This window comes from Brachypodium distachyon, chromosome 1 (genome assembly GCF_000005505.3).
Source record: "Brachypodium distachyon strain Bd21 chromosome 1, Brachypodium_distachyon_v3.0, whole genome shotgun sequence".
Taxonomy (NCBI): domain Eukaryota; kingdom Viridiplantae; phylum Streptophyta; class Magnoliopsida; order Poales; family Poaceae; genus Brachypodium; species Brachypodium distachyon.
The window spans coordinates 62387765-62409698 of record NC_016131.3 but is presented as its reverse complement, the minus strand read 5'-3'; the positions used below and the strand labels follow the sequence as shown (position 1 = coordinate 62409698).

At 46.8% G+C, this 21934-nt stretch overlaps 3 protein-coding genes across 4 annotated transcripts; all 3 read left to right on the top strand.

The window, feature by feature from the left end:
• Window positions 1-69: 69 nt before the first annotated feature.
• On the top strand, window positions 70-1350 carry LOC100836609 (RING-H2 finger protein ATL2). Its single transcript, XM_003561610.2, has one exon. The coding sequence runs from the start codon at window positions 458-460 to the stop codon at window positions 1139-1141; it is 684 nt and encodes a 227-aa protein (XP_003561658.2). The 5' UTR covers window positions 70-457; the 3' UTR covers window positions 1142-1350.
• Window positions 1351-2264: 914 nt separating this feature from the next.
• Window positions 2265-4125, top strand: LOC112271464. Of its 2 annotated transcripts, XM_024460585.1 has the most exons (4): window positions 2265-2675; window positions 2742-3093; window positions 3204-3512; window positions 3631-4125. In XM_024460585.1, exons 1-4 carry the CDS (start codon window positions 2455-2457, stop codon window positions 3733-3735), a joined length of 987 nt encoding a protein of 328 aa, XP_024316353.1. In that variant the 5' UTR covers window positions 2265-2454; the 3' UTR covers window positions 3736-4125. The 2 variants fall into 2 exon arrangements, with proteins under 2 accessions (XP_024316353.1, XP_024316352.1); XM_024460584.1 differs by having other exon boundaries at window positions 2269-3093.
• A 14426-nt stretch (window positions 4126-18551) lies between these two features.
• On the top strand, window positions 18552-19304 carry LOC104582370 (E3 ubiquitin-protein ligase EL5). The gene has a single exon (XM_010231856.2). It carries the CDS (start codon window positions 18562-18564, stop codon window positions 19147-19149), a length of 588 nt encoding a protein of 195 aa, XP_010230158.2. The 5' UTR covers window positions 18552-18561; the 3' UTR covers window positions 19150-19304.
• Window positions 19305-21934: the final 2630 nt, after the last annotated feature.

The window sequence follows — 21934 nt, the reverse complement described above, 5'->3', positions numbered from 1 at the left end:
GTGAAATTTACTCTACTATTTTTCTCAGTTCGAAGGAACAAAAATGTCCCTTTTTCTCAGTTCGAAGGAATAAAAATGTCGTTGATTGAAATATGTCATTGTACGTTGTCCAATTCGTTGATAGAGAGGCCACAGTGCCGCCGAACATTCTGTAAGTGACAACTGTCCTACCCTGAACCTGAATGCATCACTGCGACCAACCAACCCCAACCGAACGACCGATGATGGTAGCTCGTGGCAGGCGGGCGGCATAAAAATGTCGTCTCGGCCTACATTCTGGATATATGCAATTCAGTAGACCGAGTATAGCAAGCAACGACGGCAAAGCTCCTCCTCGGCTCTGCCGGCTTATCATCAGCTTTTAAATAAGAACGTCGTTGTTTCCAAAGGCGACGGCGATATACAGTCCAGTTCGATTGTCGCAAGCTCCAACGACATTCCTTCCGGAAGTGACTATATGCCTCATGCACGTCGAGCCAAACCCAAAACCAAAACCAATCGGTATAAGATATCCCTGTTCCAGCTTTCTCCCCGCAGATCGTCTGCATCGTCGAGAGCAATAACAATGGCCACCAGGCGATGGCTCACGCCGAACGCCGCGACGCCCAGCACGGCCGCGGCGGACCCTGCAGATCCGCCGCCGCATTTGGGGTGGGACGCGAACCGGTCGGCCGTGAGGGTCGCCATCTTCGGCAACGTCCTCGTCGTGCTCCTCTTCTTCGCCGCCGTCATCTGGCGCCTCTACTTCTCGGGGACAGGCAGCACCCAACAACAGCAACACGGCGCCGTGGCTACCGATGGAGAGGCAGCCGCGTCCGCGTCCGCGTCCTCATCCGGCGCGAGCTCGCCGAGCGCGTCTCCTCGAGCGAAAGGACTTCAGAAAGGAGACCTCATGGCGCTGCCGGTGTACGTTCACCGCGCGTTGCCGGATCAGGAAGGCAAGGTGGTGGTGGAGTGCGCGGTGTGCATATGCGAGCTCAAGGACGGCGACACCGGCCGCCACCTGCCGGCCTGCGGCCACCGGTTCCATGCCGAGTGCGTCGACAGGTGGTTCCGTTCGCACGCCACCTGCCCCCTCTGCCGCGCCGTTGTGGTCAGCGGCGGCTCCGGCGACGTCGACCCCAAGGCGCCGCCGGGGTAGTGTGAGCTGCAGAGCACAAGTGCCCTGTTTCTGACTTTCTGGTCCCCGTGTCAACTTTTTGGAAACCGATGTCGTTCGCTACACTAGCTTCCTTAATCCCCGCAAGCATTCGTTATACGTGTTCAAAGTGTCAACACACATGGGCTGTATTGACGAAGTGTATAGAGGATAATCCTTCAAGCAAATTCCATGGGGAAGTTTGAACCGTACATGTTCGCTGCATCGTGACTGTTTGAACTGGATTTCTGTCCGACACGTAAACCTGATTTGAGCACCAAATTTCAATTTCAATCAGATTTAAAATCTGGCCCCATCCCGATAGATCAGTTTGAATGTTAGGCCGACTTGACACTACCTAGAGGCTAGAACGTCACATCGCCCCCACACAGTCTGCCCTCTCCAAACACAAGCCGATAAAGCTATGCAAAGTTGTTCAGATGACATTCTTCTCTAAGCTTCCACGTCATGTAGTTATCCAAACAAAAAGATGATAGCCAACAACTCACGTCTGGTTTCCTCGGGCCTAAACGTGGACCGTAATTTAATTGTAATTTTGAATTGATCATTATCCTTTGGTTCTAATACCATAGTATTAAATTTCATGCTCAAACTGACCAGAAAAGAAGATACTTGTACTTGAGTTTTTTTTACAGTACTCTGAAATTAATTTGGACCGTACATTTGATTTGATCTAAGTGTCCAGATTAGTTGATACTCTAATTTAGAAGTATGGAGTATGGAGTACTGGAAAGGCAGAGGTAAAATCGACATCAATTCCTTTCTTTTTTCCCTTTGTCGGAATAGTCTGAGGAAGCCGACGGGTCGAGATGGCGGCGGCTGCACGGCTCGTGCTGGTACTGAGACCTTGGCGGCCACACGTGTCGGGCGGATACGACGGCAGAGGCGACTTTTTTTTATTACTAACTAAGGTGTAAAATGTGAAAAGTCAAGAATGCCCTTCTGTAATACTCCGTTTGGTTTGCTGGAGTATTAGGCACGGTAGAATCTGTCATGTGCTTTCAACAAGCGGGCCAAGAGGCTTTATGGTCCCTTCCGGGTTAATAGGATGCAAATGGAAATCAGACAGCCAAATAAATGGAGCTACATACCGTAATTCAGAACAAGCTCTGAGCCTCCGACGGAAAAAAGAAGTGGTGACTGGTGAATAAGTTCATGCACATAGTTTTAGACGATAGTGCATACACACTAAGGTGGAGATTACAATACATGATGATGCCATTAGATATTTAAAGGACCAAATGTGTCCAAATCCAGTTTGTAGATGGTGATATTAAAGAATTTGGTCTGGTGCCATGGGGAGCTACTTTTGGACCGGTGGTGCCTTTTGGCAGTTAGAGCAAGAGCAGTTTCGCACGAGACCAATGAAATCCCGGTTCGAGCACAAAGGGGATGGTAGCCAGATCGATGCAGCCGCCTGTGTTGCACACGCACGGTCTTTGAGTTCTCCGAAGCAAAATAACGCCGCATGCCAAGTCGTCAGTTTGCACAAAGAACTTTTCAGATCTAGACAAAGGTACACATATATATTCTGCCCCACAACAAAATTGAGTACAATCGACTCTAGTATCTCTGTACACAGAAGGATGGGCAAGCATGGCAAGAAGCGGCAGCAGCAGTCCGGGAGTACTGGGAGGCCCGTGCTGGTGACTTTCTACGTGACGAGGCCGAGAAGAAAAGACGGCGGCAGCGTGTCCACGGCCTCGTCGCGCAACGTCCATCGACACCACCACGATGTGCATCACCATCACCACCACCACCACCACCATCACCATTTGCGCGGCGGCAGCAGCGACGAAGTGCGGCGGCAGAACCCCAGATCCTACGACCGACGGTTGGATCTGCTGGAGTACTCGCGGCAGCTGAGAGCCACGGCTGCGACGCCGCCGCCGCCGCACCCGAAGCCTGCTCCTCCACGCCACAGCACCAAGACGGTATCAATTTGCACGCATAGGCTCACATATACAGCAAGGTGTAAAATTTCTCGTCATATATATTTATTTATCTGTATGCCTGTTGACTGTTGTTTGTTCAATTTTTGCAGGTTGGTAATTATGGCGACCAGGTGCCGCAACCCAAGCCTCCTGCTCCTGCAGCCGATGGTCGTAGGCAGCTGGTTCGACGACGGCTAGAGCGCGCGAGTAGCCAGCATATCAGTCAGAGCTGCTTGGGCGGAAACTGGAGCTGGAAGAGAGTGCTCACGCTTGTGCTGCCCTGCCATAGCAGCAGCACTCATCAGTCCTCCTCTACGAGTACGAGGTCAAGGACGAACCGCAGAGATGACAAGGACGGCAAGGATAATAGGAAGGCCAAGTCGTGGCCGGCTGCGGTTGTGCTGGTCAGCAAGTTGAAGGTACGTGCTTGAATATTATCGATGCACTATGTGTGCCCAATTTAGCGTTCAGCAAGACGGCTGGCTGGCTAGTTGTATATTCTCTTTTGATTGACTGATGTCTAAAATCCAACGGCAGGTTCACAGGAGGAGATCAAGGAGCAGGAGGAGCAGCACTGACGATAATGGATTGGTGAAGAAGCTCTTCTCCATGTTTCGACAAGAATCGCGATCAACTCGTTGACGAGGAAATCGACACATGCACATGCATGAATCGGTGGCATGTGGAAGAGTTTAACTCACGGTTGTGAATTGTGATTCTGAACTGCATCACCCACTGAGCAGGGATGTCAACCAAGAGGTCTTCGTGGGCTGCGCCTCTCACTGAAGGCAGCCTGCTGCCGTTTGGGCCATCTGATGCCCGTGGGCCGCACGCTGATAACTTTCAGTTTTGTTTTTTGAGAATCCGTTCAGTTTTTTTTATGTTGCTGAATGACGGCGTAGACAGAAGATAAGGCAAAAACAAATCAACAGCTTCTTTCAGTAGTCTAGCTTTTGAAGACATGAGGTGCTCCCTAGTTCAAGTTATACATGGAAGAAATTTATATTGACTATTGCTATGTTTCTACGCTTCTGTTGTTAATCTTTATGATGGTTGTACGAATGTTTGACTATGCACCAAATTACTTCCAACTTGCCAGCGGAGCTGCCATAGAGGCGTTGGGTGCTTCCGACACCAATAACTTTTGCCGGTAATGTAGAAATAGACACGTAGTTATTCAGCCAAACCCAACCAAAAATCACGGTCGAACCTATCGATCCCGTGCTACTGAGCTGGAGCCAATTTACTCAATGGTAATCAGCCCAACTAGGCAACTAACAGCCCAGCTAGCAACCCCCACGACGCCATCGTCTCGTATTCTACTCCAACTCTTCTGCAATCTCGCGTTGTTTCGTTATCTGCCAACCAAAACAAGGAAAACCCCATTTTGAATCCCGTAATTCCTTCGACTCTGTCGTCTCACATCGCCCATCACGCAAACGCCGGATGCCAGTGACGGCAGCGGCAATCTGACTAGCCGTCTACCTACCGAGCTCTGAAAATTCAGGTACGTGAGCACATGATCTCTCTCAATTCTAAGTCATGTCTACTGTCTAGTGTCTAGCGTAATCTCTAATGTTCTGATTGGTTTTTCTTTGTACTTTGATTCATTGATTGATTTAGGCCACGGAACGGTATTATGTGAAAAAGAAACGATCGTTAGATTAAGATAATGATGCAGCAAGGTTTTAAATCACAAGCTAAACCATTTCACGGCGGCACCCTCCAGCCGCCATTGCGCCGCAATCGGGTACCAAAAAATAGCGCCATATCTAAACTTATCAGTTATATAATGAAGAATTAATGCAAAATTAGGGATTAACGTTGATTTCGCGGCAATTGTCATAGCGTCGCAAGCTTCTGTGCCGCTATAGCGACCAAATCGCGCAATATTTATTTCTACGTGCTGCAGGCACTTCAAGGCCACCCGTTAAACACAAGCAATCAAATTAATTCTACTAATGCTAGTCTGCTGCAGTCATGTGTTTAAAGAGAAATTAATTTAGATGAACTGGCTTATGATAAGACAATTTAAATGTGATGGTTATAGATGATGTGTTATTTTTCGTTTTTTATGCTTCTTTTGAGCCGTACACACTTGTTTTGGGATGGTCTAAGATCTTAAAATACTATAGTTAGTTTATACCCAAATTTCGGACGAACCATTGACAAAAAATTTTGGCTCCGCCAGGGCGTACAGATGGGCACCGTCCTAGTATAAGCGTTCTTCTTAGAGCGCTCTCTGTCTTCAGTTTTCTAGTGGGATTATGCTATGGTTGAGACAATCCTTCTTATGATTCTATCTTAGTATTTTTTTTTTCTTCCACACCGTAGTACTCTTGGCTACAAATTAAACGGTGCTAACACGGCGTTTGTAATATCTTTGTGTGAGCATATCAGCACAGAGATCATCTAATATCTAATTAAAGTAGCAGAAAAATCTACGGTTCAGATTTACCCAAAATTATCGGATCTAGAATTGTGGTAACTCATAAAAAGTCAGATCTAAGTGCTATTTAAGCAAATCGGTCTAATCTGAAATCCAATCGGGAAAAAAACAGATCTTAGAAGGAGTCCGGGCAGAACTCCTCTGATTAGAAACCGAAGCGGAATAGAAAGCAATTGAAACCTCTGTCTATTACGGCAACCTCGCTCTGATGAACCGGATCAACTTCCAGACGTCACACGACCCCCGGCCGCCTCAACCGCCAGGTCACGCCGCATACAACTTCACGCGGCGCATGTACGCATCCGAGGTGGCCGACCTCGACGGCGGGAAGTTCCCATGGTGTACAGCCGGGCGCAGTCCACGCCAGACCTGATGCCGGCGCACGGGCGCATGTGTCGGGGACTCGGGGCCGGGTGCCTCGCCGTTATTCGGGAGAGTGTTCTTGGGGTCAGGTGCAGCTAGCCAGCTACCGGTACGAGCTTTACTCTTTCCTCAACGATCCGGTCATGCTACGCGCCGGTTGCGTCGGCCGGACGGCCCAAGGCCCCGGCTCCAGGTCCAGCGACGGTGGATGGAGTAGTACTTCTCTGACGTAAGTATGCTCTTAATTGGACTGTTAGCCGTAGCTTAAAGAGAGTCGTTTAGCAATCATTTACGTAAGTATGCTCTTAATTGGCTACAATTTACGTGTAGCTAAAAGATGTCTCGAGTTTGTCAAAATTTAGATGTATCTAGACATGACTTAGTATATAGATGTATTCAAATTTAATCAAAATTGAGACATCCTTTGTTGGACGGAGCGAGTATAAAGGTTGGAGGGTGTGTATCTTTTGTGGATATGCATCTAAAATAGAAAATCTAATACTCCCTCCGTCCCACAAAGGATGTCTCAACTTTAACTAAATTTGAATGCATCTATACACTAAGTCACGTCTAGATACATTCAAATTTTGACAAACTTAAGACATCTTTTGTTGGACGGAGAAAATAGCTACGCCAACTATCGGTGACGCGCTCGATGTTGAAAGGGGGTAGATTTGGAAAAATTAAATAGAAAAAGAAATAATATGGTGTGGATGCTATGCATACCGGATGAAAAAACATGGCTACCAAGCACATTCGGCTTCCATCCATCCGCAGATGCACTGTCCCTAAATCCATGCATGCATCAACATCTGCTGGCCGGCGGCATCACCCTCGGAATGAAAACGCGAGCTGAAATCCAATCTACCATAGACGCACCCAAATCCACAACCACGACCGCAAACTTGAAGTCCAACATCTGTTGCTACTGGCCCACAGAAGCATTGGCGGAAGCATTAGCAGTACCAAAAAATAATGGGACGAAAAATAAGGAAGATTTCATGTCAAATGTAAAAAAAAACAGATATATGATCGAGGCCAATGGATGATGGGTCTAATAGATACAAATTGGGCTGCATAAAAATCAATGCTTACTGCATCACCCATACAAAAATAATTATGAATAAAAATACAAACACCTATAGTCAATGCCCAGAATGAAACTTTTCAAATATCTAAACTTAAAATTTGCCACACAAATTGAAACGCAACAAAAAGACACACATGTTATCTACAAAAGCTCAACACTTTTGTATTGCACATGATGTTAATAAAATAAATCTCTCTAGAGCTATAATATGTTGTTTTATGAATTTAAGCACATCTAATCATTCAGAACATTCGGTCTTATCATTAAGAAGATATATATCAACAAAAACAAGAAAAGAACTACTCACTCCGATCCTAAATTGTTGTAAAAATATTACATGTATCTAGACGTTTTTTAATAATAGATACATCCATAGCAAATTTGAGTCAAGAATTTAGGATCAGAGGGAGTATATGTTTTGGTAGGCAAAAAATATTATCAACTCAAATGTTTCAAAATATCACTGAGCAGTTAAAAAAATACAAACACCTAAATTGCAATACAAAACGAATCTATAAGAAAAAAAATATAAAAAATTCATTTCATTATACAAGTGTAGCTGCGCAATCTGCGCGAGCCACGCCACTAGTTATGGTATTATAACACTATATGCTCACACTAGTTTCACTTTTTTTTTACTATTTTACTAGTATTATGTTTGAACTTTAGCAAAAACTACTGTTTGCCACTTATTGTCTTTTTTAATTTCAGCACGAAGGACCAAATTACGGTGACGACATTTCTCTTGGGATCAACAACTCTACATATCGAACACAGATCCTCATAGGGAGTTTTTTTTTCCAGTACGGGAGGAACGGGAGTATTGAAGGGTAGTTTAGCCTTTTCTTATTTTATACTCACTCCGTCCAGACATGCAAGGCTCGCGCGGAATTTTATGCCAAATTTGATAAAAAAATATTACTTATATGAATTTATTGTGACACAAAAGAGACATCGTTAGATTCGTATTGAAAAATTCTTTCTAATGATATAACTTTTATATGCATATTTTAAATGTTATTTGTGTAATCATGGTCAAAGTTTGGCACAAAACTCAACAGAGATCTTCTAAAACCGGACGGAGATAGTATTTTAGTTAAGCTAATTATGACATTTGATCTGTCTCGTTCGAGTGCACCCACTCCTCGCGTTCGTCACATCTATCGCGGTGCCTAGGATCGAGGAGCGCCAGCTCCGTGGGAATGGCCTTCTTCGCGCAGCCCGGCAGCAGAAGAGACAGCAGGGAGTCATCGGAGAGGGAGGGGAGGTCGAAGTCAGAGAAGATGAAGAAATCGTTGTGCAGGTCCAGTAGCAGGTCCGTCGGTGCCCCAGCCCTCCACCACCAGCAGCACCAGCAGATTAGGAGGTTGCCGCCGGCGGACACGCTCTCCCCGGCCTCCGCATCGGCCGTCGGCGAACGCCGCCAGACCTCACCCTCCCTGGGCACACGTAGGCGAGGACAGCTCCCGCACGGTCACACCGGTGAGGAGAGGAATTTGGGAAATTTTCCAACCGCACGGAGATTTTTATGCGCACGAATTAAATTAAGTTTATTGTAAGATTACCTAGCTTTTTACCCCTCAATCAAGGTACTCCTCTTCTTTCCAAGGTGGTACTCCCTCCTACTTGTATTGGACTACCATTCAATTTTCATCCATTGGATTGACTGAAAATGGAAGTCTCATGTTCATTTGAAGGTACTGTAAAAGAGCTTGGAGGGAATCAACCAGTCAAGCTTTTAAAGCACTGTTGCCGGAGACTATAGCATTGTTTGCTAGTCACAATTCTTTCATATTATTGGTTTTTATTTCAGTATGGAAGCTTTAAACAAGTTTTGTATCTGTACTCTGTTAGATAATTCTTTACTAGAAAAACAGAAAAATAAAGAAAAGTAATATTATTCCGAGAGGATGATGGTAGACCACATTTTGAACTTAATCATGATGTTCTTAAATGTTTAGAGTGAATACTTTAGATGCTGAAAAGGATGATAAAGACACTGATACATTAAGACGCACAGGCAACCCAATCATGTACTTGGAAAAGTAGTGCACAAATTTCTTCACCACAAAAGGTTTTTTTCTTTGAGAAACACGCTCAGTACAACCCACCATACTAAAATATTGGAATTGTGGAGCGTCAAGGTGACATCGTGCAGTCCACGGTTACGTATGCTAGTTACCACTGAAAGAATAATCGACTGAATAGGACACGTTATGTTTTCCATGGATTAGAGGTACAACCACCCAAAGTATATTTCTCGAAGAGGTAATTGCTCCACGGATCCAACAATTCGAAAGATGTGAGCAGTTTAGTTCAACAAGTTACAAAATGAGCAAAACTAGTCTCAGAAGTTGAGATTCGGGAGCATTTTAGTCAAATTAGTCCGAATTGGACACCTGACAGCTAGAGTCCTGTCAGGCTGAGGAATTTTTTGCAAAAAAGCCCCCTAGAAAGGAAGAATTTGTACACGCCGACCGGTGAGGCTGTTGGAGGTGAATGAGAGCTTCCAGAGGCCCACTAGGCCGAAGAGCGCGGCGGGGAGGGTGCCTGTGAAGGAGTTGGCGGCGAGGGAGAGCTCCTGGAGCGGGGCGGCGCAAGAGGCAGAGGAGGGGAGCTAGCGGGCCGACGAGGCGGTTGGCGGAGAGGCCGGCTGCGAGAGCCAGGCCCAGGAGTCGCCCAGCGTCATCCACCTCGCAGGCGCTGCCTTCTTCGGACCTGCTGGCCACGTCTCAGGAGATTAGTGGGATACATAATAACCGTAGGCGTTTTCAGCAGAAAAACACTGGACACGTGTCAACGCCTGATTGGTTTGGACCTCTAAGCAATCAAATCTCAACTTGTCGGATTAGTGATGCAATTACCTCTTTCTCGAATGCTATTTTTTGAGCTTACAATACCTTTATACTGCTGTAAAAGGGGAGCCGTATAACTCGTATCTGGCCGTTGGTTTCTTGTTATGAACTGTGATGTGCAAGCTGCACTACCTCCGTACTCACTAAATTCAAATTCTGACACCCCGAGGTTTATTTCTCCCACACATTCGAAATTGAACACGAAAGTCGTACTAGTCCTGCTAAAAAAAAGATACGGAAAAGAAATAAGAAAGTCACTCTGTTTTCAGCTAGTGACTTGTCTCTTGCCAGGCTCATCTTGTTGCACTGTCTTCTGTTGGATCCTCCTGCTGGCGCAACCCTGTTCGTTTCAATTGATATTTTCTCTCTTCAATAAGTCAAACATATGCTACCACTATTATACTGTATAAGCTATTTTCCGAGACTTAAGCGTGCCATTTAATTAGCACTAGTGCAGGATAAGCTATTTGTCTGAGACTTCAGACGCGCCACTAGTTAGTACTACTAATAGTATACTTTTTAAGGTATTTTTCTGAGACTTCAAACGTGCCATAAGAATTATACGACCTGCAAGTGTTGGCGAGATTTAGACTAAAACAACATCACTGTATTTGGTATCAACGCAATACTATCATCATTGGATCAAAAGGTACAATATCTATTGTACTTTGTTAATTGCATATGGTTCGATTTATTTAGCACATGATTCGATTATTAAGTGTACTTATCAAGATTAAAATACATCAATGATTTAAGAATATTCATTTTCAGTTGTTGAATGACAGACCGATCAAACATGGAAGATAGAACCTCTTAAATAGGTGATCTTGATGATAAGTCAACATCATTTATTGAGGGAGATTGATTAATCCCTTGTTGCAAATGCGACCAATCAATCGTCGCTACAACTTGACTGGAAAGGAACAAAACCACACAAGCATGAAATTAATAATCACAGCCACGGAGAGGTACAAATTAACCAGGTGAAACATGTCACAGAAACAACTAAGCAAGTATGCGCGCTCGGCAGCATACCAGTTGAGAAGTTCAGGGTTCGGAGTGAAACTTTAGTACAACCTGAATTACTTACTCTACTTCTTGGTGACGTATCAGGTTACTTCAGTAAAAACTTGATTTTTTTTTTATCATAAGCATTAGATCTCAAATAGATCTCAAATAGATGGATCGGATGAAGGTGAAACATCTAATCAATTAACCACGTTTTATAAAACCACATCACGTGATTAGAGGTTAGAGTTTTTTTCCTTCATAAAATGACTTAATAAGTGATTAGATGTTCCACATTTCATTTGATCCATTTATTTAGGGTCCAGTGGATAACATTAAAAGTTTTCAAGTTTTCACCCCAGACTTATGTTCTTCTCTTTACGATTCACTGGCAGTAGTGCCATACAACACCGCATACAACAGCTTTAAAAAGAGTAAATGCCGAAATGAAAAGAAAAATCAGTGAACAGAACCAAGAAGACTAAGCTAAACAAGCGTGATGCGCATTAGAGCCACTAATATAGAAAGGGTGAAAGCAGAGGGTCAAAGAGTAAATTGCACACGATTGCCACAGTTTGCAATTAGGAAAAGCTAACGGCTAAAACAACCGTTTGCTATACCTCTCAATAACGGCAGATTCGGATTTAGGTAGGTCCTGATGCTCCTTCGGGAAAAATAATCTTAACAGACCTGGTCTCTCGAGAGACCCTCTGCATGATATGCCACACGTATAGATTATCCTAAGACCGGATCTTAGGATAATCTTAAGAGAAACAAGTATTGGCGCTTGAGCCACAGCGGGCAACTGATTAAGCGCTGGCTTCCTTCTCTCTCCCTCTTTCTTTCTCTTCCACGTAAGACTTTGATGATGTGGCAAGTGCTATAGCGTGCTCACTAAGCCTTATTATTCTTGCTCTAATTAGACAGGAGCTACATTTCTAAAAATTTACGCCCCCCCCTCCAAAAAAAATGAAAAATCATGTTAAATGCACCTAGAAGAAAGGCAACATGAGTGACATCAGGATTACAAAATGTTTTATATGTCGTCTGCCGGATTTAAGTCCATTTTTACTATTGCTTCGTATCGTTGAAGCCTTCAAAAATAGATCCTACTTTGATATATTTAGTAAAGTTTATGTCGGACTGTTTTGTTACGTTATCATCATACTTTGAAATGAGTTACCATGTTAACTATATCGCATTATGGTTAAGTTTAGGGTGGTGCCCTTCTAGGGTGCCGGTTCAACCATCTCGACTATGGGGACCTCCCCGGCCCATGGCCTACCTTTTTATGACGCGCTAGTCTCGACACCCCCCCCATCCCTGTCGCACCAGTGACACCCGGGGTACCACCGCTGCCTAATGCGTGGGTCGTTCCACGTGCTTCCCGCAAGGACAGCACCCTGGGTAGCACCGCTCGAGCTGCCCGGGAAGTCACCGGCCCAGCGGGACTAGCCGGGCTGCGGGGGTTACCCCGGAAGGCGGCAAGGGAATCTTGGTCAAAACGCCCCCCGGGAAGGTCACTTGCTGGGAGGGTGTTCCCGAGCGCTAGCGCCTACGACAGGGCCGGTGCCCAGCGGGCAGAGCGCCTGCGCCACGTGGCCGCCTTGGCAGGCTACCTGTGCGCAGGACTCGTCAGGACGAGGAGTGTGGCACAAGCAAGCATTAAATGCTTCGACAGAAGGGTGGTTCCTTGTCAAGTCAGCCCACAGTGAGTGGCTCTCAGTGAATCCAAGGCAGATACCGCCCTGAGTACAGTGCTTTGGACCGTGCATGCATGCCAGCGCAGCAAGGGCAAGCTACCTAAGGTCTAAGCTCGACACTTGTCACCCATGCATCGAGGCACCTGTGGTATCCCCCTGAGTATAAAAGGAGGACCATTGCCAACGGTCAAGGGGTTGGATTGGGTTTGGTTCTTACTAGTTTTAGCCTAGAAATAGTAAGTAGCACTTAGCAGGAAAGGAGAGAGCGCCCGGGGACTCCCCCGGCAACTTGTAAACCCTAGTTCATTGGTTAATACAAGCTCAAAAGCAGGACGTAGGGTTTTACACCTCAGGGTGGCCCAAACCTGTGTAAAACGATCTTGTGCATCTTTACGCTTGACATTGGCCTCGCTGGCGATCGCCGGAGCGACCCCCACCGTCCACTGCCGAACCAAAAAGGGGGTGCCTCGCATCCCCGGTGTCTAAGCCCCGGGCTACGACATCTGGCGCGCCAGGTAGGGGGCGCGTGTGGAGAGCTCGCCGGTGACCGCCGGCGCCGTCATCTGCAGCTATGCCAACTTCGTCTTCTCCTATGACAGAACCCGTCGCCATGCCTCCCAAGCAGGCTGGCGACTCTCGGATCGACCCGCGTGGTGCCCCAGCGGAGCACATGCGGTCACACGACGTGCAACCCGCATCGCAGGGTTAGGAGAACCCTGAGCCCTCTCGGGTGCAGCAACAGCAGTCGCAGCTGCCTCCCCCACCCCCTCGGCGTCGGTAGACAACCGGCTGAGGGGGCCAGCGGCTCCCAGCATCGGAGCTAGTCACGCGAGCGGCCACAACGCCGCCCGCGCCGGCCAGCGAGTCCACTCGCGGGCCGAAGACGCGCAGCGGCGGCTGCGCCACGAGCATACCGCATCGCATGCGACGCCATTGGGATCTCGCCCTACTCACCCAGGGGCACCGGGGGACAGGGCGGAGGACAGCCGGTCGGAGAATCGGCAGCCTCCCGCTCAAACCCCGGCGGAGGACATCATCGCCGCCCGTGTCATGGTGCACTACGAGCCACCGCAAGGCACGCCGACTCACGAGGCATGGAGTGCAGAGTTAGACGCGCTCCTTGCACTCGCCGCCATGCAGCCGCAAGGCGAGGGCGCCCCGACCGGTTCTGGCCATGGGCAGAACCCGAGATGCGGAGACGTGCCCCGTGCCTCGGGGCAGGGAGAAAACCCTCCCCCGCAGGGAGGGCAAGGAGGCGAGGATCCTGAGGGTCCTCTGATTCGTCACCGACCGTCACCCGGGGTGATGCGCGGGCCGTCTTGAACGCCCGCCAGCAAGAGGACCTCCGCCTGCGCTTGGAGCGCCGGCGTGAGGCAGAGCGCAAACGCCCAGAGGAGCAGGAGGATGCTCCCATGGGCGCCGAGGACGGCTGCACCGCGTTCACCCGCGAGCTACGCCGGGTAACATGGCCCCGCAAGTTCCGAGCGCCATCGCTTGGAACGTACGACGGGACCGTGAACCCGAAAGATTTCCTCCCGACCTACACGTTGGGGATGCACGCCCGTTACTGATGTATAACCCATCAGTGGCGGGCACCAAACAGGACCGACACTGATGTAGTTTTTGGAAAAAAAATACAAATGGCCCTAATCCCAAATCCCTAATCCCAAATCACGAATCCCTAATCCACGGTGACGAGACTCCATGGCCACTCCACCGCGGCGAGACTCCACGACGGCGGCCTCGTCATCTCCACCTGCAGTACAGTGAGAGAGAATCGAGAGAGAGAGAGAGAGAAAGGGGGGGATAGGGAGATACCGGCGAAGCGCGTCTCGCCGTTGGCGGTAGGGAGGCCGGATCCGGCCGTTGTTGGGATGTAGGAGGCCGAATCCGGCGACGGGATGGGCGGCGGGCGGCGGTGGATGGCCGCCATTGCTCCCTGATCATCTCCTCCACGAGCTCCGGCTGGATCCACGGCCTCAGGGATCCATGGCGACCGAGGTCCACCATGCTGCAGTAGAGAGAGAGAGAGAGAGAGAGAGAGAGAGAGAGAGACTTACGGAGGTCGCGGGTTCTGGGGCTCGTCAGGCGGCGGCCGGGGTTGGGGCCGGGGTCGGTGGCGAGGCTGGTGCTCCAGGCGGGGTGGTGAGAGAGAGGAAGGGAGGCGGGCCGGATGGAGAGAGGAGGAGATCGGGAGGGAGAGGGAGGAGATGAGTCGGGTGAGGGAGGAGTGGGTGGTGGCGTCGGGTGAGGGAGGAGTGGGTCTGTGGGTGGCGGAGTGGGATTTTATATGTGCCCCCAAAACCCTAAGGGCAAGTTGGGCGGGGCCAAAATCTTCAAAGGTCTCCAGAAGTCATCAGTGGCGGGCTTTACATCAGGCCCACCACTAATGTGTAATTTTGTGAACTTAGCAATTTTTCCCATTGGGACATTAGTGACGGGCCTTGTGTGCCCGTTACTGATGTACCATCATCAGTGACGGGTGTGGTATGCCCGTCACTGATGTGTGGTCATCAATGACGGGTTTGCTATGCCCGTTACTGATGATGGTTTTCAATGACGGGCGGAGATGGCCCGTCACTGATGACGTGTCACCTATGTTCTGTTTTGTAATAGTGGGCTATGGCTTCTAGTTATGTAGTCATCTTTCTCTTTCGATCGTATGAGTTGCCAACATGATTGGGATCTGTAATTCTATGTTGTGATTATGTATTAATGGCGCACAACCAGAACCACCTAGCCGCATAGAGACGGGGAAGAGGAGATGAGGTGGCGGAGCCGCATCGATGTCGATAGGAATCGCCTCGCCGCACAAGGAGGGGCGATGGGTCTGCATTGGTGAGACCAAAAAACGACATTAGGTCACATATCTATAAACTCTATAAAGTTGAAGCCCACTAACTGCAGTTAATTTAGCAAGCTGGACATGCAAGCTATCCACGTCATCATCCATTAATTTCCATTCTCAATCTGATTCATCATCCATTAATTTCCAATCTCAATCTGATTCCTGTTCTAATTTCTAAATTTATTTCCCTCTAATTCGTTGGCCCATCACGTCCAGCCCACTGTCGTTGGAACAACCCACAAAATGCAGCCCGCCTTGCGTCCTCCAGCCAGCCACGAACATCGCACCAGGCCACCAGCCGTGAGATTTCTTCCGCCGCCGCTCCACCTTCGGCTTGCCAAGTAACCGCAGCCTTGATTTCGGTCTTAGTGGGAGCCATTCCAAGTTAATCAAGAGAAACCAAATCGTGTTTCCATCTATTCTCCTTCACCTTCCTCCATTTCTCCTTTCAATTTCTCCTCCTTTCCCTTCACGTACGCAACCACACCTTACATTTTCCTGTCCCTGAATTCCAGCGCCGACGGGCACACCGGCGTGTTGAAGCCGTGCAACAAGATCACGTCGTAAAGTGCACATGCGACTTGGGCGTCCCAGCGTCATCTCCACCACCCGGCGTGCAATCGCCGCGGAGGTTGCCGCAGTCGCCTAGCTGCGCTTGCCGTGAGCGTCGAAGGCCCTGCTGCACGCAGCCTGACCAGCAACCACTGTCTTTTAGAATCAGGGAGATGAATTTGAATCGCTTGAAAAGCATTTGAATGCTCTGCTTTTTTTTCTCATATTAGTTCTACTATGTTGTTATATAACTGATTCGAGCTAATACATTCGAGGTTGAGTTGCTTCTCAGGTTTGTGCACTTGAATTTTGATGCAATACCTTAATTGAATTTAATTGTTATCTCTTATCTGCTTTGTATCGTCACCCAATTTTCTCCACTGAATCGAGTTGTTCTCCCTCTCATTGTATCTTTCTCTGTGTGTTAAGATGATTTGTCTTTTTAGGTTATGGCTCTTTGGTGTATACTATGCTAAGGTGAATCATATGAACCCAAAATTGTGCTAAGGTGAATTTCCACTTATTGATATTTTTTTCCATTTGTATGTGTCCTGCATATTCACTTGAATTGTGAAAAAAATATCAGGTTATCAGATGATAATAAACTATTGTCCCTTCCATCTTCCACCACCCCAAGTACTCAGAGGTTCACAAATTTAATCCAGGAAAATTATTCACAAAACTTTACTTTTGGATTTTCTAAAGAATCTTATTTTCCAGCGCAATGGTCCATATCATAGAGGCCTCATATGAGACCACACCTCTAAGTGATACACAAAAAAGTTTTCAGAAACAACATAAAGAAACAAGGTACTGCTTTACTGGTGTACATGCTTACTAAATTGCTCTCTTAAAAATATTGACTCCAATAATCACTTTCTACATCAGGACGAGTGTAAAACGAAGCATTGATTTTAGCAAAGATGATACCAAGATATCAAGCAGGTACAATAACACTTCCGACACCATGCATTTAATAACAATTTTGCTAATGCAGGCAAATCCTACCATGCTCGCATGGATACTACTTCAAAGAACATTTTAGTAGTTATTCTTACTACATTTTCTTCCATGCTTCATATGAGAAATGCTCTCCTCATGTCCAGCTCAACGGAACTTGATCTTACTCCTCCCAAGTGACACAAGCAAGCGTATTTACTATTTATCACATCCAATATCAATTATTCTCATCAATAGAACTAACTTTTCTCTCTCCAAAATACACTGTTCAGCTACCGTACTTATGCAGCTGTGCAGACAAGACCACCGGGACAGAAAATTGAGAAAAATCCAGCATTCTGGTAATATATCAGGTAATGTATATTAACATATTTACCCCAAATTCTGCATTATCTTCCTTGCCTTTATACCAAATTATTTCCGTTTTGACAAGATTGCATTTTTCAAAACATACAGGAGAACTTTCAATATGCTAGCAGTAGATACTAAAACTCGGCGGCCTTCAACCTTACAGTATAGTATTACTTACACTCATAATAATTTGATCACTAATTTGTATCCGAGACACCTCAATGTTTGCTACACTTGAATATATCTTATAGCTTTCCTATAATCTTAATTTGATATTTATCAATAATATGAAGAATTCCATGCAAGAAGAATGGATTTCTTTATAGTTTTTGGATTTGCACTGTTCTTTGTTTTCTTCTTTATAGCCGGTGATACAAAATACAGGGATGTCTCGGATCTTCCAATTTCTGAATGACTGAATTAAAAAATATTCGATTAACTTGGGAAGAGCAGTGTATGATTTTATCTTCACAAATATGCATGTGTGCGTAGCAACATTTTAGCAATGAACAATTTAGCATCTTTTTTTCTTCTTTTGTGCACATCTTTTCTAACAAAAATTTTGATAAATGTTCCGCAGCAACGAACGGGGATCATCTAGTTTGTTGAAGAGTCTGGTACCTGTCACTGGAAGTGCTCTGCCATGATGAGAGGTGGGCTTCAGACGAACCTTTACTGACAGGTGGCTTCCCGTTTGTCAGTGATGTGTTACAACATTGACGACCGTGCATGCTCTGTCGGACCGATCAGCAAATATGGTTTTTCAGATATTGTCATAGAACGAAAAGAAGAAGGGATTACGTTAGTGTTATAAATTGAAAATAAGATGGGATTACGGACGAACGGTCGAACCTATGGGTTCGTCCCGACTCCGGAGTCATCTTTTGATTCTGCCCGGCCGTTCTGCTTTCGAGATAAGGGTCATGTTTGCTCGGGTTTGTGGGAGAATAGCCGCGGGAAGGGTTGACCACCCGAAGAGCCGGAGAATCGCGTGAATACCCATTCTGCGCTGAACTCATCGGAAGAACGCCGCTTATCGGAACGTGGACGGCAAAGCGCCTAGCTACACGATATGTTAGATCCTGGACCTGTTTTGCTCACCTAGACTTGTTTAACTAATGGGTAACCTCTCCTTGCAGACATTTTCTTCCCGTCGCGTGCCACAGCATGTGCCGAATATGCTTGTAGCTCTGTGCATTTAGTCACGCAGCCCGGCCTCAAGATAACATATTTTAGGACACGAACTGTGGTGGTTAGGGGCAAAGTATCATCTTATATATATCGCACACATGGTCGAGCAGACACAAACAGCATCTCCACCACCTCGCCTTCGATCGATCGATCACCATTTCCCACATCGTCAAACACAGGCAGGCAGATCGATCGACATGTCGAGCTCCTCTGAGATGGACCCGTTGGCGCCGAGCAGCGAGGTCAAGTTCCGCGCCTACGCGGTGCTCGTGGCGTTCGGCGTGGCGGCCGTCCTCGCCGTGTGCTTCTGGCGGCTCTACCGGCTCACCGTGTCGGCGCGCCCGCACGACATGATGCCCGTCTCCGGCGCCGCTGGCAACAACAAGCCGGGGGCGCCGAGGCGCGGCGACATCTCGGCGCTGCTGCCTGTTTTCGTGCACGGCGCGGAGGCTGGTGCCGTGGAGTGCGCGGTGTGCCTGGCGGAGATGGCGGACGGGGAGAAGGGCCGGCTCCTGCCCTCGTGCGGGCACCGGTTCCACGTGGAGTGCATCGATCGCTGGTTCCGGGCAAACTCGACGTGCCCGCTCTGCCGCGTCGCGGCATTCGGCGAGCCCAACGCCGTGGAGGCGCACAAGGATGGGCCCGTACGCGTGGCTGCGCCGGCGGTGGTTGTGCTGCAAGGCTGAACGCGTGGTTCTGTTGTCAATCCTTGTTTTTTTGTTTAGTTGATTGATGTGCATGGAAATGTACATTTTGTTTAGATTGTACAAAGAAATGTCATTGTTGTATGGTCTTTTCACGTTTTTTATACACTCGGGCACGTAAATAAAGGTCGTTCATAGATATACAGTTAACAGTTTACATGTACAGTGTGCATGTAATCCACTGCCCACGTCGCACCTACCCTTCCCTAATTATGTTTGGATTATGTCTAATTTTAGCCCATATTTGTCGCGCAAGATATTTACCTAGCTAAAATTTTAGTGAAATTTTTAATATTGATCATAAGTTGGTCAATTTTGACAAGAAAAAATCAACTAAAGTTGGTGAAAGGGCATTTCTCTGCTAAGTGGTTTATGTGGTGATGACAACGTGTTGTGACATATAATCGTGTGCTAAGCATTTCAGATTTTATAAAGAACTTGGCACAAGACGATGAGTGGACCTTTAAGATGGAAAGATGCATAGCGGTGTTAGCGGCTCCACAAGGGAAGGTAATGGGTGAATCACTTTCACATACACAAACATATGTTTTGCACTCACTAAAAAGCCTACCCAAATTGAGAGAGAAACAAAAATCAAAGTCCAAGTTGAAATGTGCGCTCTAGCTCCACAGGGGCTGGAAATTCCGCCCCAACCTCCGCCAGAACCTCCAGGTGCTCTCGGTTGGTTTCGGAAAAAATGCGGAACTTCCGGTTATTCCTTGAATTACCAGAACTTCCGGACATGCAGTTTTAAGTGCATAACAGTTCGAATTTGGGGACCCCATATAACTACCCCTTCATCCCTAACGGGTCTTTTGCCCAATCTTCAAGCCAAGAACATCACTCTTTTTCAAGAACACCAAAAGTCAATTTCTTCTAGATCTTCCTCCATAGAGCCCCCCCCCCCCTCCCCTTGTTGATTCTTTGAGGATTGGAGGAGAAGAGTTAGATCTCGGGTTAAGTCAAAAAATTGATTCCCGTTGTTTGCTTTGTGGATTTCGTTTCTTTTGGGTTTTGGGAAACCCTAGACGGAAGCAGTTGCCCCGTGCTACTCCTTGGTGTGACGAGCTCGAGGATTGGATTGGATTGGGAGCCTCTAAGTTTTGTGGAGTGCTGCCCCGATCAAGAAGGGTCCGGTCTTCGTCCTCAAGGAAGCCATTAGTGGAGCTCATTTTACCTTTGTGGTATTGTGAGAGGAGAATAGAATGATCCTTTATGGCACCTCTACCTTCCTCAAGGAAGTTTTCAAATTAGGCGCCAGACGATTGTTTACAGTTTTCAAATCAGACGCTTGCCCATTAGACAGGTCCAAAAAAAGCGCTATAACCGATTAAAAAAAAGGTAGCAGCTATAACCACCCCGGGAGTCCAGTCCAAGCAGGCCAGGCTCTCCACTTGATCATTGACGTAGCAAACTTCCTCTCATCCGAGTTCAATCTTCCTATCCCTCTCCCTCACTTCTCCCGTGACTTCTCTATAAAAAGCCCTACCTGTCACCTTTTACATATGCAGCCGTTAGCGAGTTACAACATATATAGGTGGTTGATTTGTTGGGGTTTTGATATTTGTTGAAGTTTGGTTGGGAGATACCTTAGAACACATTCGGGTCATAACATATATGGGCTTGGCTAAGGGTACGCACGCACGATCTCGTGTATGCAGTACGCGCCGACCAGGTGCCGCCCGTGACCAAAAAGGAAATCCCCCGATCCCGGAAATGACACGTGTCCCGCGCGTGCTCGCCCCCGCGCGATCTCACACGCTCGCCCCGCGGAAATAAAGCAGACCAAAGCAGCCAGGGTTGGCCTAAATGGACCACATGAGAAATCTTGGTTTGACTGTAACCAAAAGTTAACATAGTCAAAGATTATGATTCTTCCTCGTTCTCCTTTCCCCATCGCCGTCTTCCATCATGCTTTCACTTATCAGATTTACTTTTTCCTTTCAACAATGTCAGCTCAATATAAAGGATAACAAACAGCACATAGAAAGATACCGATACATCATATCCAGCCGAAGTAATTTCATACGAGATCATATGTTAGTGCCAAACTAGCAGAAATTACAACTAAAAGCTAGCTGTAGATTTCCATGACCTACAAATTGGTGCCATGTTATTCATAAGCTGCTAGGTTCTAAAATCAGGGCATTGAAACCAACTGTGTCTAGGCATACACCATGTAAATTGACAGATCCATCGTGAAATTGACAAATTTTAGATGTAAAGCAAAGTAACTTGTGATCTTCATCCAAAACAAGTAGCACGGGCAAATAGCAATTCGCAGTTCCATTAGAACTACCATTGGAACACCAAGTAGGCCTTACAGGTTCTTTTGCTTTGCAGCAGGAACATATTCAACAGAGTATGGTAATTATTTAACCTAACCACCGACACTAGATGTTGCACGCCTTGCTTCTTTTATCTTCTGATAACACTCGTAGTGTAGGAAACATTATCTGAATGTTTAAAAAGAAAAAAAAAGATTTGTTCAGAGGTGAACATATTACTACATATTACTTAATCAATAAAGCTCTATCTTGTCCGCAAAGAAATATCCATCCATTGAATTCAACTTTAACTCCTTATGAGGATGGCAACTTTGTAAGCATTATTACTTAATCAATAAAGCTCTCTCTTGTCCGCAAAGAAATATCCCTCCCTGGGAATCAACTTCCCGAAACATCTAAACACCGAAATATCAGTATCACAGACTTGAAATATCAAGTTAGGACATCTCCACTGTTCTAAATGCCAGATAATTAGTGTG

What these genes read in the sequence shown, in the direction of transcription:
- LOC112271464 (XM_024460584.1), top strand. Translation starts at nt 2,455, where the DNA reads ATGGGGAGCTACTTTTGGACCGGTGGTGCCTTTTGGCAGTTAGAGCAA. An exon ending in CACGCCACAGCACCAAGACG is followed by an intron (nt 3,094 to 3,203) that starts GTATCAATTTGC and finishes CAATTTTTGCAG; the next exon opens with GTTGGTAATTATGGCGACCA. An exon ending in TGCTGGTCAGCAAGTTGAAG is followed by an intron (nt 3,513 to 3,630) that starts GTACGTGCTTGA and finishes ATCCAACGGCAG; the next exon opens with GTTCACAGGAGGAGATCAAG.
- LOC100836609 (XM_003561610.2), top strand. Translation starts at nt 458, where the DNA reads ATGCCTCATGCACGTCGAGCCAAACCCAAAACCAAAACCAATCGGTAT.
- LOC104582370 (XM_010231856.2), top strand. Translation starts at nt 18,562, where the DNA reads ATGGTCGAGCAGACACAAACAGCATCTCCACCACCTCGCCTTCGATCG.